This window comes from Lissotriton vulgaris, chromosome 2_2 (assembly GCF_964263255.1).
Source record: "Lissotriton vulgaris chromosome 2_2, aLisVul1.2, whole genome shotgun sequence".
Taxonomy (NCBI): domain Eukaryota; kingdom Metazoa; phylum Chordata; class Amphibia; order Caudata; family Salamandridae; genus Lissotriton; species Lissotriton vulgaris.
Genome location: NC_141688.1, coordinates 32245694 through 32263850, shown reverse-complemented (window position 1 = coordinate 32263850; position 18157 = coordinate 32245694). Strand labels below are relative to the sequence as shown.

The window sequence follows — 18157 nt, the reverse complement described above, 5'->3', positions numbered from 1 at the left end:
ATGCATATTGGGGAGAGTGGTGGAGACAGACTTCGTGCCTGACCCTATGGTAGCATTGCTGGGAAACTCTAAAAAATTGGCTCCTTGTAGCCAAGCAGAGGGTGGCGATGTGCAGGATGTGGGGTCCAGTCCCGACACTCCGGCAATGGTCTCACGACATGCTGTACTGCTGTACGCAGTTGGAGAACAAAAGCGAGCTTCCCCCACCAAGGAGCAGACCGAAAAACTTTTGGGGATTATATAATGCCTGTAGGCTTCGCACAGGAGGCGCGCCGGAGAATGCGGAGGAGGAAGCGGTTGGTGTGGCAGGGACGGGCGCTATAGAGTCCCTGAGCGGAAAACAGGGAGTTCCCCAGACAGCGGCTGTAGACCCGGAGATGCAGGGTAGGGGGGTGCAGGGTAGGAGAGGGGAGTTGGAGGAGCAGGGAGATTTTAGGGAGGGCGTGGTACACATTTTGGACCACTGACATTTGTTTGCCCCGCAAGGATAGCGGGGCACACAGTATATACATTTGTGAAGAGCCTCTGGGAGCTGTTTGTTGTGCGCCAGGATGTACAAACACTGGGTCGTAATTATTACCACCGCCTGCCCGTTTCGGGTTGTTGGCTTGATGGCTGTGTACGTTATAGATAAAATGTGCTCTGTCGGCCTAAGGCCGTTTACGTGTAATGTAATACCATGGCAAGAGGATGATCATTGCTGCAATAAAAGTTTATAATAAAAAATAAAAAAAATTGAGGTCTGGCTTAACTGTAACTGTCACCTGAGCTTTTAATCTACATCAATACTATTCTACAGCTCTTTACTTCCACATAAATATGTTATCGATTTCTAGGTACTTACTTGCTTCACATTACAATACAACATTTCTTTAAAGACAGACCTATTGGCTTTCCCAATGCTTGTTTAAAAAAAATTAAGCACTGAGATAGATTAGAGCAGTGTTTTCCAAACTGTGGGTTGCGACCCACTGGAGGGTCACAAGCTGATTTTTGGTGAGTCAGAAAGCCCGAGAAGTAAATATAGATGCCTTTTAAAAAACAACTAACTTAGGGGCCGATTAGGATTGCGGTGAATCCGCATCCTCCGGGCCGCCGGAAGCCACCGCCGGCCCGGAGGATGCGGATTCACAGCTGCGGTGATTGTAAAGACCCCCCGCCAGATTAGGATGGCTGGGGGGTCATCGGTGGACGGGAAGACCGTCCGCCGCTTTTCCGCTGCAGTCGCCTTCCGACCGCGGCGGAAAAGTTCTAATATGGTGGCGGTGTCTATCAGACACCGCCAGCCATATTAGGATTTGCATTGGGACATGCCTTTCTGCGGCGGCAATGCCGCCACGAAAAGGCATACGGTCTTTTCTTTGGGGCCCCCAGGGTGAAGGGGGGGTGAGTTGTGCACATGGGGGGTACCTTTGGTACCCCCCTGCCTTTGCATGCACAAAGCGGCAGGCACCGCGCGGTGCCTGCCGCTTTGTGCATGTAAATGCAATACATGCATTTTTAACCTTGCGGCGGGTGCTGCTCCAAGCAGCACCCGCCGCAAGGTTAAAGATACGGGATGTGACCGCCAGGGTGGCGGTCACATCCTAATTGCAACGGAGGGACCACCGCTGCCCCTGCGGACGGTCCCTCTACCTCGGGGGTGGCGGACGGACGCAGGTCCGTCCGCCATCTTAATGACCCCTTAAGTTGTAAGTCGAGAGTAGAAGTAGATATATTCAGTACTTTGGTTCTTTCTTTTCAGAAATGTATACTGGCAAAGTTAAGGGAGAAAAGCCAAAAACTCTTGGAGTAAGACAGCTGGAGCGGCTGCTCCAACTCTAGAAAACAGGTACACACTAAGTTAGTTACATGTACAAGAGAGAGAATCAGTTTGGGTTGATGCTGTTTTTGCATCATTTATTTATTTCGTTCTTTGTACACTATCCTGTCCGTTTATATAAAGCCCTGATGATAGTCCCAGTACTATTCGCCTGGGTCTTGAAACGCGTTGGCAATTTGGGAGGCATTTCGTTAATTCTGACTGCGGCAAGTGTTGAAGGAAACTATTGGATAAAGGATTGATACATTATTCAGATACTCTTTTGACGCTGGAGCTGGAATAACATATGTGGTTCATAACATTGGATATGTTCATGTTTATTACTAAATTTTGTATATGATGTACATTTTTCTAAAAATATGTTTTGCATCAGATTAATGTATGAATTCATTTGCTGATTTTGTCATGTTGCAAGTTGTTGCTAATAATTCTTTTCACAGTGTCATAGTCCATTTTTGTCTTTAAGTGTATGTTATTGTGAATTGTATATATGTGTAAGTCTATGTTTCTTTTTCAGTCCTAAAAATTGTTTTGATTAATTTTTTAAAGAAACAGGAATGGTCTAATAAAAATTTGATTCGGACAGATAAAAGAGTTGACTGTTCATTAGTCCATGAGTAGTAGGAGCATACGGTAGTACGTAGCCGGGTTCATTGTTTTGTGTTTTGTACTTTCTAAAAGTGGCATTTTTAAACACATAATTTAAAAACCATCTTCACTAAAAGATATTATTAAATTCTGAGTTCAGAGTGCCTAAACTTTATTCCTCTGTCTTGTCTTAATGGGCAGTATTTCACCACAGAACGTCACACACACCAGTACATGTCCTGCCTTTCAAATAGACCTGCACCTTGCCCATGGGAATACCTTGAGCCTACCTAAGGGATGTCTTACATGTATGAAAAGGGAAGGTTAGTGCCTGGCAAGTGGGTGCACTTGCCTGGTCGGCCTGCGCAGTTCACAACTGTGTGCAAAGACACTACAGTGGTAGGTCTGAAACACACTGACAGGGCTACTCTTGTGAGTGGCACAATCAGTGCTGCAGGCACACTAGTAGCATTTTATTTACAGGCCCCGGCACACTCAGTGCACTTTATTAGGGACTTAATAGTAAAACAAATATGCCAATCATGGATAACCAATTATCGTCATAATTTACACAGCATATGCATTTAGCACTGATCAGCAGTGGGAAAGTGCTCAGCGTCCTATATCCAACAAAAACAGATCAGGAAAAATAGGAGGAAGAAGCAAAATGTTTGGGGATAACCCGGCAAAATGGGTCATTTCCAACACATATAAAGTCTATTTAAAAATAATAGTAGAAACATTAATTACAGATATCTTTTTCGGCCACTGTGATTTTGCTTGAATATTATTTATAAAGATTTAAATGAAAAAAAGTTCCATATTAATCCAAGTTCCATAACATTTGACAAACATACCAATTTGCTAGTCTCCTAAAATATTGTAGTATTGCATCTGAGGCTCCAATTTAGATCTCGGCGGACGGGTTACTCCGTCACAATGGTGATGGATTTTCCATCCGCCAAAATATAAATCCCAAAGGATATAATAGGACTTATATTTTGGTGGATAGGACATCCTTCATCATTGTGATGGAGTAACCCGTCCAGCAAGATCTAAATCAGGCCCTAAGTTACTGAACAACAGTACAGCACCGATGGAAGAGTACTCATTCACAGAGACCAGGTGTTAATACACCGATTCAGAGAGTAATAGAATATACTGTTTTCAACATGGGTAAAGAATAAAATATAATACACTTAAAGCACTGAAGGTAAAACTATCCTTTCGCTTAACCAAGCTTGGGTGTGCTCTGGAGAAATTGCTGAATTTTGCTGAGACACTGTATGCTGTACACTGGTCACAATGACCATGTTTCTGACTGCTAGTGCCTGCAGGGGTAAAACACAATATGAAGTAATCCTAACTCATGAAAATGGCTGTGTGTCAAAAGATTGGGATTTCATCTCTGCTGGGCTGCTGTATTGGTAAGGATGGACAAACCTTTAGAATCTTCTGCGGCAGGCCGTGGGAACACTACAGCTCCTACCTGTACCATTTGCAGCAGATTCTAAGAAAATGATGTGGGAGTTCCTGTTCAAGGTCACAGCCACTGCATTTTATCACTTTATCTTTGTACATAAGTATGCATGTACGTATGTGGTGTTTCTATCATGCAAACCTAGCCAAAAGACAGCGGTGCACTGTACCTGGTCAACTAAAAGCATAAAATCACTGAGTAAATGGAAAGGGAGCTGGGTTGTGGATGGTTACTGTACTGTGATGTAGTGTTCTTTAAAGAGTGAGTCTTCAACTCTTTTCTTAATTGGAGCAGTGTTTGGGCGATCCTGATGGGTAAAGGGATGTTTCTAGATCTGCAGTTTGATGGTGCACTGGCTGCGGGTGTGCCAGGAACCACCAGATATGGTGATCTTGCGTGCAAGATAAGTAAGGGTGCTGATCAATGTAGCTTTGTAAATAATGCAGCTGGTTTTGAGGCTGGTGTGGGGTAGCATGCAAAGCCAATGAAGTTACATCAGAATGGGGGTGATGTGATCATATTTCTTCAGTACCTGGATGAGACATGGTGTGTTGCTATGTATAGGATGCGGAATCCAGGAGACCAGGGACTAGGGCATTACCACCATTAATATGCAAGAGTAAAGGGGCTTGATCAGCAGTTCTGATGGTGCTTGCTTGAAGAAATGGTTTGACTTTCTTTAGAAGAGAAAGCTGGTAGCAGGATGTCTTTCTTTCTTCAGCAATGTGTTACTTGAGGGAGAGATTGGTGTCCAGGGTGAATATTTAGGTTCAAAGCCATAAAGCCATCAAGGTGCATGTCAATGGGCCAGGTTTGTCCTGTATCTTATTTGTTGTTCTTGGCAAATAACAGGAATGCTGCCTAGGTTTGGTCACTCTCTCTTACGTTCGACTCATGAGAAAGTGTCAATTCTGGAATTTCTAATAATCTTTTAATGTGAATTTAAGCCTTTTTTAAAGTAATGTATACTGCTAGGGAATAAATGCAGTCTCCCCTTTTTGCTTTAGACGTACCCCATAAATCAGCTGGACGCTCTAGGATTCAAAGGAAACCTCTAGAGTAAATATGTTAGTGAGATCCACCTACATGTGACCCCCGTGACTTTATCCATCCAACACTCATGCGTAATTCTGCATAAATACAGAATGATGTCAACTTTAAGGACAACAGCATGCTCAGAGCTCTACGACCTCCATCCATTTGCCCCTACAGGATGGTTAAAGATTGGCAGTCAAATCCCAGCCAGCTAGAGCGGTACAGCTCATCCCCTTCTTACCTGAGGAATGCTGTTCATGCGGTTGTATCTCAAGACTAGCTCATCCTTGGATGGCATCCGGTGCTGTCCCTTTCCCATTCCTGTCAAAAGAGAAAAATATTTCTGACAAGCTCCAAATATACAATGAATAATGGGGCAGATTCCTCTACAAACATAGAAATGCAGATGAAATTTTATCATTTGCATAAAAAAAGGTCTGGTAATTAGCTGTAAAACGATAAACGTGGAAATGGGATCACGGTTCTAAATAATGCGTGGATTTGTGCATATGAACCACTGTTACAGGAAAAATAGAATGTATGGTAAAAAATGAATGGAGATATGCCTATGGAGATGCCTTTGACAGTCAGAACAGTATCTCTGGGGGGATTCGAAAACAACACCATTACGAGTTGCCCACTTACGATCAAGAATAACCAGGGAAATTGGATTTACTATACCAGATTTGCCTTGTTATTGATCATTACTGGCCAGATTTTCAACTGGGAATTCTTGAGGGACAAAATCCTGGCACACAGGATTACTGTGTTACATGTAATCACGGGGGGCTAGGAAACACCCCATTAAGCAACCACAGACGTTTACTAGCAGTTTGGAATGAGGGTCTTCATGGTTTAAAATAAGACCCTAGGTGATGCTGTATGAATGACAAACACAGCATGTGGTACTGACCAGTACAATATTATGGTTACCACAAGAGGTAAGGTGGTTTAATCTCTACTATGGCACTTGGTCTTAACACAGTCTGTGGAAAAGTCACCTTCTTCAACCTATGCTTTTTACACTAGACAGGGTATATGTCTATGCCATTGTCTTACAAAAATGTGTAATTTTGACAAACATTGCACTCTGCAATATTGTTATATTTCTTAATGATGACTACAGAAAAACCTTGATTTTTTTGTAATGTGTTTCATGAAGTTTTTGTACTTTGAAATAAATATTGACTGAGTTCATAGAGGGTAATAAAGATTTCTATGTTTATTTTCAATTAAAAAACACGGAGAACTGAAGAGAACCCACACACAGATAAGAAATGTAGGCAGACCTTGAAATACAGCCAGAATAAAACAAAGTGATTTAGGAGCAGCAGACACATAGATACCACACATAGAATTACTGGAATAATTTTGACAGGGGACTCAACATTAAACATGGAATGTTCAAGAGAATAACACAGCCAGAAGGAGCATTGCCCACGATATACTATTGGCAGATCACATAATTATTAATATTGAAAGACAAAATTGATATTCCAGAAAAATGGTGGAAATTATGAAGCAAAAAACTGCATAAGCAGAACAGGGAATAATAGTGAAAATGCTCTAAGTATTAGTAATTGTTTTCACTGATAAAAGCAGGTAAAGTAGTCCACTCCAACAGTGCTCTACAAAGCTATAAAACGCTACCAAATGATTATGTTCAGAGCCGGACTGGCCGTAGTGGGTACCGGGCAATCCCCGGTACGCCGCACGGGTGGGGGCCGGTTTTGGGCCCCTGGGGGCCGTTTTTGTTACAGGGCCGTTTTTGCAGCACAGCTGCAAATCCAAATGTCTTGTGCGCCTTCCACTGATGGTAAATGAGAGGAACAAATGTGCAAAATGCATGTTATTCCAAATTTTATTACAAATTGCTAAATGTATCTGTATGTAGGAAACCTTAATCAATTAACACAGTAGAGCAGAGTTCTTCAATCTGTGGGACGCGCACTCCACACTAAGATCTTCCCTTTCAGTATTTTACTGCCCCGAGGCATGCAAGTCTTCACCCCTTTTAAATCAGAATCTGTTTATGGTCGAGCTGTAGGGGAGGGGGAGGGAGGGGAATAGACTTGCGCTTTTGTTATTTGAAGAGCTCACAGTTAGCCTCCCCAGGAGGAGGTTAATTGGTAGAGCTGGGATGCTTCCGCTGCAGTGGGAGGCAGGGTCTCCTCTGCTAAAAACGAAACCGAACGAACAGACAGTCCTGTTCCTTTGTGTTCGATTTCAGAGGAGACTCCTTGCCTCCCACTGCAGCTAAAAGGACGGTCTTTCCTTGCTTTCAGTTTTAGCAAAGGAGACATCTGTTTGGGTGGGCCAGGCTCATATTTGGGTGGGCCTAGCCCACCCGGCCCACCCGCTAGAACCGGGCCTGCATCCTGCCTCCCAAAGCAGCTGAAGCATTTCAGCTCTACCAGTTTAACCCCGTCCTGGGGAAGCTCTTAGCAGAAAGGAGACAAAGTTTCTTTTAAATTTACAGAGGCAAGCGCTGCAACACTGACAGGGCTTCAAGTTACTAAAAAAAAATGCCAGCAAGTCATGTGTTTTTTAAACAGCCTGCAAATTGCTTGTCTTGACATCAAATATGTTTATAAATAAATATGTATACATTTGTAATGTGACTTTTGTGTCTTTGTTACATTTTATTATTAGTAATGGACCATTCAGGCAGGCCTAGAACACAATTAAAAGTGCTACTGTTTATATTTGCTGTTCAAAGTATGCACAGACAAGTGCTGACAATACAGCTTTAGGTGACTGAGTAGAGAGAAGGAGGAAGCACGGGCGCTCATTCGTCTCCCCTAGTCATGGATACAATTAAATAAAGAGAACGAGCACAGAGCTACGATCTAGAAAACCTGTCATCAGTGTAATTGGAATGAAGTCTCCTTGGCAAGAAACCCATTTGGTGTTTTAGAAACCTTAACCAAGCTCCCCTAGCAAGTAATATCAGGATGGAATTTCTGCCCCATTCCAGGTAGTTGAAAACTCATAGCCTGCATATGTCATTAGAACTGGAAGGTGCCTCTTGGGTGATCTGCGCCTTATCTGCTGCATGTGGTGGAGAAAGGTGAATAAGTTGTGGGTGAGATTTAGGCTGTCATATTGGTGATTACTTGGGTAGTGGTGAGAAGCCAACTAGCTGGGTCATCAGTTACAAAAGAACCTAGCACAAGAGGTAAGGTAGCCACTAGATCAGAAGAACCAACCACGTATTAGGTACTAAATACGCAAACCAAATGTTAGCACAGCCACCAGCTCTGAGGGAAGCATTATGCAAGTCCTAGCAAAATCACCAAATATGAAACAAACATTAACAAAGCAGCTAAGACCCAGCAATTCTGGAAAAAACACGCTGTATGAAAAAGCAAACTCAATAAAGAAACCAAATAACTGGAAGTACAGTAGCTGACGTCATGCAAACAATATGTTAAAGCTAACTAACACCATTTATCCGGAAAAGAATCATAACTACAACAGCCAGGAGCTATGGAATGGATCTAAAGGCAAGAGGAGACGGAACTAGAAAACACAACAATTAACTTTCAAAGAGCCAAACACAAAAACCAGCCCAGCTAGCTGTGGCAAATGAACCAGATATGATCACAGTCATTACCGCCGTTGGATTAGAAACGCAGCGACTAGCAGAAACACCAGGGATTATAAAACAAAACAGAATTTAAAGTAAAGCCCCTCTGGCTAACAAGGAAGTACAAAGGTAATAAAAAAGTCAGCACTCACAAAGGAGCCATATATAAAATAGAACCATAGGCAACAAAAAATGTATCACCATTGCTTGGAAGAAGGCACCCACAGGCAGCAAATACATATGGACAAACAAAACACAGCATTACATGAAAGAGACACTACCATAATCATCTGTCATAATGTTAGACCATATCAACCATAGTGGAAATAACATTCTAGAGGGAGCACCATCCATCAACCAAAACTGAATATACACATGAGATAAAGGGTAGCCGTCAGTCACAATGGTACCAACACATAAGAGTTAGCGCAGCCATCAGCCATAATGGAACCGACACAGAGTTAGCATGTGTTACATTAATATGGAACTAAGACACAAAAGCTTCCATAGCCACCGTCTGTAAGTAAATCAACATGGAAAAGCAAGCACATTACCCACAAAGTAACCAACACAGCAGAGTTATGAACAACAAATTAACGATATGTAACCATTACACAAAACGTAGGAAAGTCTTCAAAACTATTTAATTAACACATCCATCACCGATAATCAGGCAGCTGAGAAATGTGTATGTGCTCAGTAATGAAATCAGCATGCAAACTTCAGCATAGTACATGGGTATGAAGGATATACACGAGCTAGCACAGCCAATAACTATAATGGAACTAACTCAGAGGAGCTGGCACAACATTTACATAAGGAACCATAACACAAATCCAAGGATGATCATCAGTTAACAAGGAACCAAGAGACAAAATAGCAGAGACATCAGCAGTAACTGGTCCAATACATAACAACTAACAGAGGGCAGACAAATGACAAGAGTTACTACACCCATCAACTTCAATAATTGTCATGGTTCCAATCCCACCCCTTACTCAGATCTTGAAACCTGAATGGAGCGCCAATGTAAAAAGCATATAAGCAGTCAGAAAATGGTTGGGTTGGAGACATGAAATATGAGCTGGAAGACCAAATGACACTCCTCAGCTCAGAGAAACAAAAAGCGATTAGACAGTGAACACATTACAGAAAAGCTTGTGCTGCTAGTGATCAAAAGAAGGAGTGCAATGCCAGAGAAATTCCTAATTCTGCCCAATGGAGTGAGCGAGGGAGAGAAAGGAGGGTAAGAACTGATCATTAGAAAATATGCAGAAACGACCTTGAGCTTTTAAAGCTATAGAATGAAGCAGAACAATCAGCCAGAGAACGCAGCTAAACTGAAAAAAGCAACAAACTCAGAAAAAATACATATTATATTTGAGTACTGGGAGAGTGGGAACAGAAGGCTGGTGAATATCTATCTATCTACCTACCTACCTACCTACCTACCTACCTACCTATCTACCTATCTACCTACTTACCTATCTATCTATCTATCTATCTATCTATCTATCTATCTATCTATCTATCTATCTATATTTATTGATTTATTTATTTATTTTATGTTTTGGTACATTGATGTGCATTGCTATAAAATACATATTTCACAAGGACTCATGAAATATACAGAGCTCACCACCATAATTACAGGACCAAAGTTATCTGCACAGCCTTTACATTGTCTAGGATTATGCGAACTGTAGGTCAAAATTAACCAGCAAGGTTACCTAAATTATGAAGCAAAATACAAATTGTGTGTTACATTCTCTGTCAGTACTCTTTGTATCCATTCGAGATCGAAACATGTTATATTATAATTTTCGAATTATGTGCAGAAATATATGGGAAATGGGGAAATACAGTACATCCATATTTAGATGCTAGATGCTACTGCCACAGATTAGTCTAAATCCATTGACCCTCAACATTGTCCATTGTTTTATTAACATATATTCAAGAATAATAAACACAGCCTAAACATTCGAATTCCAATTAGTACCCATTGCTAGTAGTACTTTGAAAAAAACAGCTTTTTACAGCTAAACTACCACAAAATAAATATGGAGCATAATAAGTTGTCCTAGCTCCATCCAGTTTAGTGTTAGTGCCCAAGTTTGTCAACACCACACACAGGGCGGGTGGATGAGTTGCCCAATTTATGGCCCAATTGGTACACCACTATTTTACGAACCTCTGGAACAGTGATTGTATATTGACTCAGAATGATGCACATTTATTGTATTATATTACTTTATGTCTGAATATGAAAACCCAAATAAAACTAGTTTTAAAAAAAAGGTGTCCTAGCTCCATCTCGGGGTTCTGGTGACATGTACAAACCACTCGGCCTTCGGCTTCATCGTTTATGATGTCAACAGAACCCCAGAATGGCAATAGTGAACTATATTACATAGTTACCATTATATATGTATACAGACAAGAGGAAAAACTAAATTGAATGCAGTACAAAAGAAGCGCACTACTAAGAACATTTTTTTTTTTATTTCACTCCTGGAAAATCAGAAGGTATAGCCTTGTAGAGTTTCTGACACAAAAGAAGTAGATAAGGATCAGTCTAGTTGGCAGTAAGACCTTGCCTCCTAAAAGATGGAAGACATTGTCTCATGAATGTTCAAGATCAGAGGGCCTTGTGAGAACACATGAACCTGAAACCTGTGACTAAAGGGAAGCAGGATGCTACAGCACATGTAAATTTGGAACAACTCCAATAAAGACATATCTCTCTGAAAATAGGTAGACTAGCATATCTCAAGAAAAGCCCAAACTCGGTACCTTCAATGATCTAAAAGATCTTGAAATAGGTCATCTCTGACAAAGGACATACAGAACCAGGTACCCCTAGGAAGAAGGTAGGCAAACAAATCTCTCAGAAGACTTTGGCGTAGAAAACAAAGAGATATTTGTGACTCAGGAGATTCACAAACATGTTCTCATATGAAAGAAATGCAGAACCATTAGTGTATAAGTGAGACAGGCGGTGACCTATGCCTCAGAAACCCAATACCAGTTATCCAAGTCTACTTTCGGAAGGAGGGATATTTACTTGCAACATAGGTAGCCACAGAAGGCAGAACATCCAAAGGAGTTGGCGGGCCACCAGGGGGATGGCAGTTGTACCTAGTCTCACCAGCAGACGAAAGCTGTCCAAGCTTATGTGATGATAAGCATAAGAGCTCTACTACTAAGGGAAAATGGACACTATGAAACCACCAGAGTGTGAGAATGCTACAGCTCAGCAGGAATCTGTGATCTCAGAAAAGCCGTAGGCTTACCGTGGGATTCCTACGTGCCCAGGGAACTGAGTTTGAAGGTACATAGAGAAAACAACAGATATAAGAAGAAACAATGCAATGGTAGGACCAGTCTACAAAGTCATTCTAACCCAGCCAGTGGCTTAACTAGTAGTCATACGTCTTCAAACTATATGCCTTATGTACTGCTTTGTCATTCCAGCCCTTATGCAGCTTTACAAGTCAAGGAGATCAACCAGTGGCTTGGACTCAAGCCCTACAACCAACAATACTCAGTTATAAACATATAACGAGACAAGCAATAATGTAGACTATGTTTGTAACACAAACATCAGAGATGCCACCGGTATCAGCAATGTTGTGAACAACACACATGAGGTTACACAGACACCAACTAAATTGTAGGGTACACAGAAGGCCTTAAACACACATCACTTCTAATGGAACCAACAAAAATGAAATAGCAAACCCATCAGTTATAATGGAACCAACACACAGGACATAGGACAGCCAAAGGCATCAAAATACAACATATAGTTCAATAATCATCTATAAAAAACCAAACATGAGAGTTAGAAAACACAACAGCAGTAAATATCAACAACAGCATCCATCATGCTAACACATGAAAGGTCAAAAGCAACTCAAACAAATGGAAACTGTTGAACTGGGTAAGCAAAGCTATTAAAAAAACATAATATCATGAATTTGTTGATTGGCAGAGTGAGTCGTGCAGGAAAATGGACCAGGCTAGAAGGTAGCATCTGGAAAATATAGCCGATTAAACACAGAGAACAGCAAGGATTCAGACCCAAGATGAATGATCAAACAGACGATAAAGCCATGAAAACAGAAGCACTTCAATAGATGAAAATTAGGAAGGTAAGAGAATGTAGAGTTCCTTGCAAAATGAGAAGATGGGTAAAGTTAGATAAATGGGAGACAACCTTACCTGAGTATCCAAAGGAAATACTGGAGATGGGGCTCAGGTAGATCCCTTTGCCATAGGCTGCTCCATGCAGCTTGCAGGAAAATAGCAGGATGAGCAACATGGGTACAGCTGAGCTCCCTTCTCCCTTCACTGAATTCAACTTCACCTAATGACTGCTTATGGGGACAAGCTAAACATAGGGACAACTAGAGAGGGGAAGTGAAATCCTAAACAAAGAAGCGACTAAGGAGCTCAATGACACCAAGGCCCCTATAATAGCAAATGTGCCAACCCCTGTGAAAATCTGCATTGTTAAAAACTGATTCCTCAGGTTACGGTATCAGTATAATCGCTTAGACAGTTAGCACCTGGGCTAATTTTGTATTCTGTATAAAAGAATTCAATAAAAACTGCATGCAGTTTTACTGTGTTCGCCGAAACAAGATTATTGAAACTGCCCCAGTTCTGTGTGGTAATGTTTTTACTACATGGATCACAATGAGGACTCACGATATGTCTGATAGTGTGGGATCCATTTCATGAAAGAAAAGGTCATACTTGCTGCAAACTAATTTATGGTGCTGTGTATCAAGGTTTTACTAATGTACTGTACTACAGTTGTTCAATTCCATTCTAATTGTTCAACTGCTTTTTGCCTGGTGACAAAGAATGAGTAAAATCAGTAAGAAGTCCACAGATTTGCAAATATCGAAGTATACCATAAACAATGGCAGGCTTGTTCGGTCCTACACAGACCCAACCTGGTCTGCAGCATTGCGTTCATTCTATGTTGTTATGTTATGTGAATTTGTAGAGTGCGTTAATCACCTGTGAGAGTATCCAGATGCCATCACACTACCATTCCTCCCCTATTTCCATCTTTGATCCTTTACAATAATTTTGTGCTTCTCGTCTCCACCACCCAGTCTACTGTGATACGGTTAATAAGCTTTGCCTAGAGGTAAACCTTAAGTTACTATTATGCATCTTTATCCACTTTTCAGAAAATTAAATCCTCGGAAGGTAGAGGGTGCAGGGCTAATTTTCCCAAAACATACCTACTCTTTCTATATGATTAGATCATGGAATAACATCACCTTAGTTCTGTGACAAGTAGTAAAAGTAATGAAGGATGTGGCCTGATACTGAGTTTGCACCAATAATGTCTTAACAAACCATTGATCCTTACCTGCAGCTTTGTGTAAGAGGCGTTCACTAGCCCATTACGTAAGATAGAATGCCAGTTCTCAATATGAGATCCGCTGCAAGACAAGAAACAAAAGCAGTTATGCAAACAGTAAATAAAATTCACCTCTCATTGCTGAGTAACATATGTACTATCCCTGTCATCTATTACCCAACAAACTCAAAAAAGGGCTTCATGCCCCTACCCCATCCAACTCTCCCATCTACAATCATCAAATCATTGCATAAGGAATTAACTTTTCCAATCATCATTTAGTACCTACCTGATGTTCCTATTTAATTTTCCATCTTAGCACTTGCCTTAAAAAGCATAGGTTTGCCTCTGGATTTACAGGGTTTGCAGGACATATCTTTCTTAGCCATGCAGCTTACAACATCACATTTCACATAAAACATGGTTAGTATCTCACCTCTCAAGGACCAAAAAGAATGCCAACTCAGTGATGCCTGAAAGGGTACAGACGTCCCAACTCCACTGCCATTTTCATTACAAAATTATTCTGCCATTATAAGAGGATTTCTAAAGATACTTCTGATATTCCATCTGGCTCAACCGTGGCAGTATCTATCTAGGAAACCGTTCGAGAATCAGCCATGGGCACCTATATTTCACTGACTTCATCTTGAGTATGTCCTGTGGGACCTGGAAGAAGTAACAGTCTCCTGCCCCTGTGGGCATATCCTAAAGATGTGGCAGGAGGATGTCTGGTAGCAGAAAACCTGATACATCACTGGAACGCATTATAAAAAGTATCCAATATATCTGAATAGACATAGCATGAGGTCTTTTCTTAACTTATTCCAGAATAAAAACATGACATTATCTTGAAACTGCCATGGATGATGCAGAACATAAATCTTGGGCACATCCAGAGGAAAGACACTATACCATATTTAGATAAATCCAAGGGAAGTAAGGTAAACTACAATACCTTAAGTATACCCAAGGAGAGGGTGTTTGAATAAAATATTGGGAGACAGAAATATTGTAATATATATATATATATATATATATATATATATATATATATACATATATGAGGTACGTGGCGCTCCCGTAGTTGTACTAACACAGCAAAATCAGCCGATCAGCAATGCAGGAACCAGCAAGACCCATAAGGTGGTGCAAATACATTTTTATTTAAATTTTAGCCCAGCACCAGTCCGCCATGACGCGTTTCGGCTAAAGATAGCATTGATATATATATATATTATTGGTCATATTATTTTTTTTAGATTTATTCTAAATTAATAGGGTTATTCAAATATATAATGTGGTTGAAGTGAAGTACTTTCCTTACTGTTGCTTAGACTGGAGGTGGAATGGTAAATCTTACCTCTGCTAAGTACAATACTCCCTGTTGACCTGTTTGGAGTAGGAATAGTACATTTAACCCCTCTGAAAGCCTACACCTTCTGAGGTTCTGTAAATTCTGTCTTGTCCTGTGAGGTTATGGTTCCGTCACGATTTTGGTGATGATTGTACCGTATTTAGTAAGTACGGCTAATATGGAGTGAATTTGTCACGTTAATTAGCAAGTTCATTACGTATTCAGAGACTTTGTCTCGAATATGGGTTCCATTTTGTCTGTGCCTCCATTTTGTGTTGCCATCACGTAGGCCGATGAATGTGGTCGAACGAATAAAGCGACCTGGCCTTTTCGTACGGGTATACATTAACTAGGTTCTTCTTGACTCTAAGGTGAACTGTAAGGATGTGACTCCTTCACCTGAAACTGACCTCGCTAAGCCAATTTCCTTGGTTGATCGTTGTCTGAGATTGCCAATCAATGTTCAGGACATCGTTAACTTTTAGTTTCTTTACACATGCCTTATCTTGCTCGTTATCTGTCATTGTTTCCTTTCTATGTTTCTTCATTACATGCATTGTGCTTTCAATTATGTATTTGTCAGGCTTGTGGAGATTGAATTTGGGACATTCCTAATAATTAACTTGTGGGTTGGGACAATGTAAATTGAGGTTTTTGCTATGTGATGCTGCGTTGGAAAATGTATCTTAGTGGTCAGAACTTTGTACAGTGGGTGTGCATTTATAATGTGAATATTGGGCATAAAAAGAGACGCCTCGCCTTACAAAATTGAGCAGTCTCCTGAGAATATACGCTATTCTGTATTTCTAGGATCTCTGTTACTAGCTGCAGCTAATAAATGTGGTCTTTGACGCCACCCAGAAGTATTCCGTGTCTCTGTATACCAAGACAGGTGAATCCGAAGACTTTGGGCGTGCCCCTGGCGCTGCTGGGTTTAAAACCCGGTTCTTCACTTCCTGTTCATTCTAATGGATCTACAGACAACAGTAATCGTAGCCTTGATATCATCAAGGATAGACTACGGTAATGCCCTCTACCTGGGACCAGAAAAAAGGATTTTACGGAAGCTACAGTCACTTCAAAATGCAGCAGCATGCTTACTGCTTAAAATTCCTAAGTTCAGTCCAGTGTCAAAAGATATTCACGATCTGCACTGGCTGCCTGTTCAGGAGAGGGTTCAATTCAACTCTTTGTGCGTTGCCACAAGACACTCTATGGTGTCAGCCCTGCTCACTTCAACAAATTCATCAGACGGGACACTCAATGACGAAACCTTAGATCATCCTTGGCTTCCCGTTTTTACATTCCCTGGGTACAGACTGTCAAATGGGAGGGCTGAAGCTTCTTTTATCTCGCCTGTAAATTATGGAACACATTGCCTTTTACTTTGAGGACCCAAATTAATGGACAGACATTCAGAAAATCCCTAAAAACATGGCTATTCCTACTCAGGTTTTAAGTCAGCGCCTGCCCTCACTGTACGATCACACTGGCAATTTCAGCGTTAAGACGCCCTGGCATTCACATGCTTTACAAAACTCTTCATTTATTCATTCATTCCCTACTGTTGCATAAACTGGGGTGAGAATACTATATATATTATTTCCAAACTCCAATACTTTTCCTAATATTGTTAAATATTGTTAAATAGTTCTATTATTATTATTATTTATATATGTGTGTGGGTAGGCCCAAACTCTCCAAGACATGAAACTACTGTGTCCTAGGCGATGGGTCCCTGGAGCACTGTAACGTGTCGGGGACCAGGGATGGGATCTCCATGGCCCATCATCGTCCTAGGGAGTGGGGCTGCACGACTCCTCCCCTCAATATTTAGGCTTGGGCCTGAGGAATGAGGTCCTGGCCCTCTTCTAGGCTTGAGGAGAGAGTCTGCACAACTCCTTCCCCATTTTGAAAGTATCAGCCCCAGAGGCACCAATCCCCAAAACAAAAAAAAACGTGCAACCCATCCGGCCTGACCCACTGCTGTGACTTTAAATGCAATGCTGTTTTTGGCCTGGGGGGGTGGGCAGGATATGTCTACCCTGTCCCCTATATGTTTTTTTAAAACTTTTTTCTAGGATAGGGGACTGACTCCTGGCCCCACGTCTTTGTTGATGAGGTGGCTGCCAATCAGATCTTAATCAAAGATCTGTTGGCTGCTCACACCTTCCGCAGTGTGAAATATAAAAATATTTTTAACATTAATTTTTCGAAAGCTACTGCACGAATTTGCAGCAGATCACAAATAGCACATTTTCTGGACCAACATGTAGCTTTCTTCCAAATTTGTTGTGATTCTATTTTCCTATGGCACACATGAATGGGGAAATTGTGTTTTGGAACCTCATCCTATTTCTCAGCGCCCGCTTGACAGCCCACCAAAAACTTTGAAACATTCCAGGAAGGAGTGAGGAAAGTTTCAAGAAACTGCACACTACCAATCGAATAGGAAAAACAGGGAGATGAGAATTATTATACTAATGTGGCAACTGTATTTGTTGCAAGTTTGTGTGGAATAATGATAACAATTTCAGTGATTTTATTGAGGAGTGTACATATATAATTACATCGTTTACAAATTGTAACACTACAAATTGTGCATACATGATGATTTGTAACTGTAAAAAACAATATGTCAGTTCAACAACCAGAAGCCTTAAAGAAATATGGAAGGACCATACATTTATAACATGTTCAATACCTCTACACAGCTATGGAGCATTAGGAGCACATGCGTTTGTAAACACTAACAAAAGTGCATCAGAAATGTTGATAGATAATATACTATGAATGCTCACTTTCTGAATGAACATCTTGGCAAATTGACTGCGGATATTAGATTTGTAGGTTTAGAACATATAATCGACAGAAGAAGGGGTGGAAATATTGAGAAATTG

The 18157-nt window shown here is 41.0% G+C and overlaps 1 protein-coding gene across 4 annotated transcripts in view; it reads right to left on the bottom strand.

Moving 5' to 3' along the window:
- Window positions 1-18157, bottom strand: part of PARP6 (poly(ADP-ribose) polymerase family member 6) — a 332536-nt gene that overhangs the window by 63941 nt on the left and 250438 nt on the right. For all 4 annotated transcript variants that reach the window (XM_086959240.1, XM_086959241.1, XM_086959238.1 and 1 more), the window contains exons 18-20: window positions 13910-13982; window positions 12742-12811; window positions 5167-5246 (exon numbers count right to left, since the gene is read on the bottom strand). In XM_086959240.1, coding sequence (XP_086815366.1) covers window positions 5167-5246; window positions 12742-12811; window positions 13910-13982 — 223 coding nt within the window. The remainder of the gene's footprint in view (window positions 1-5166; window positions 5247-12741; window positions 12812-13909; window positions 13983-18157) is intronic.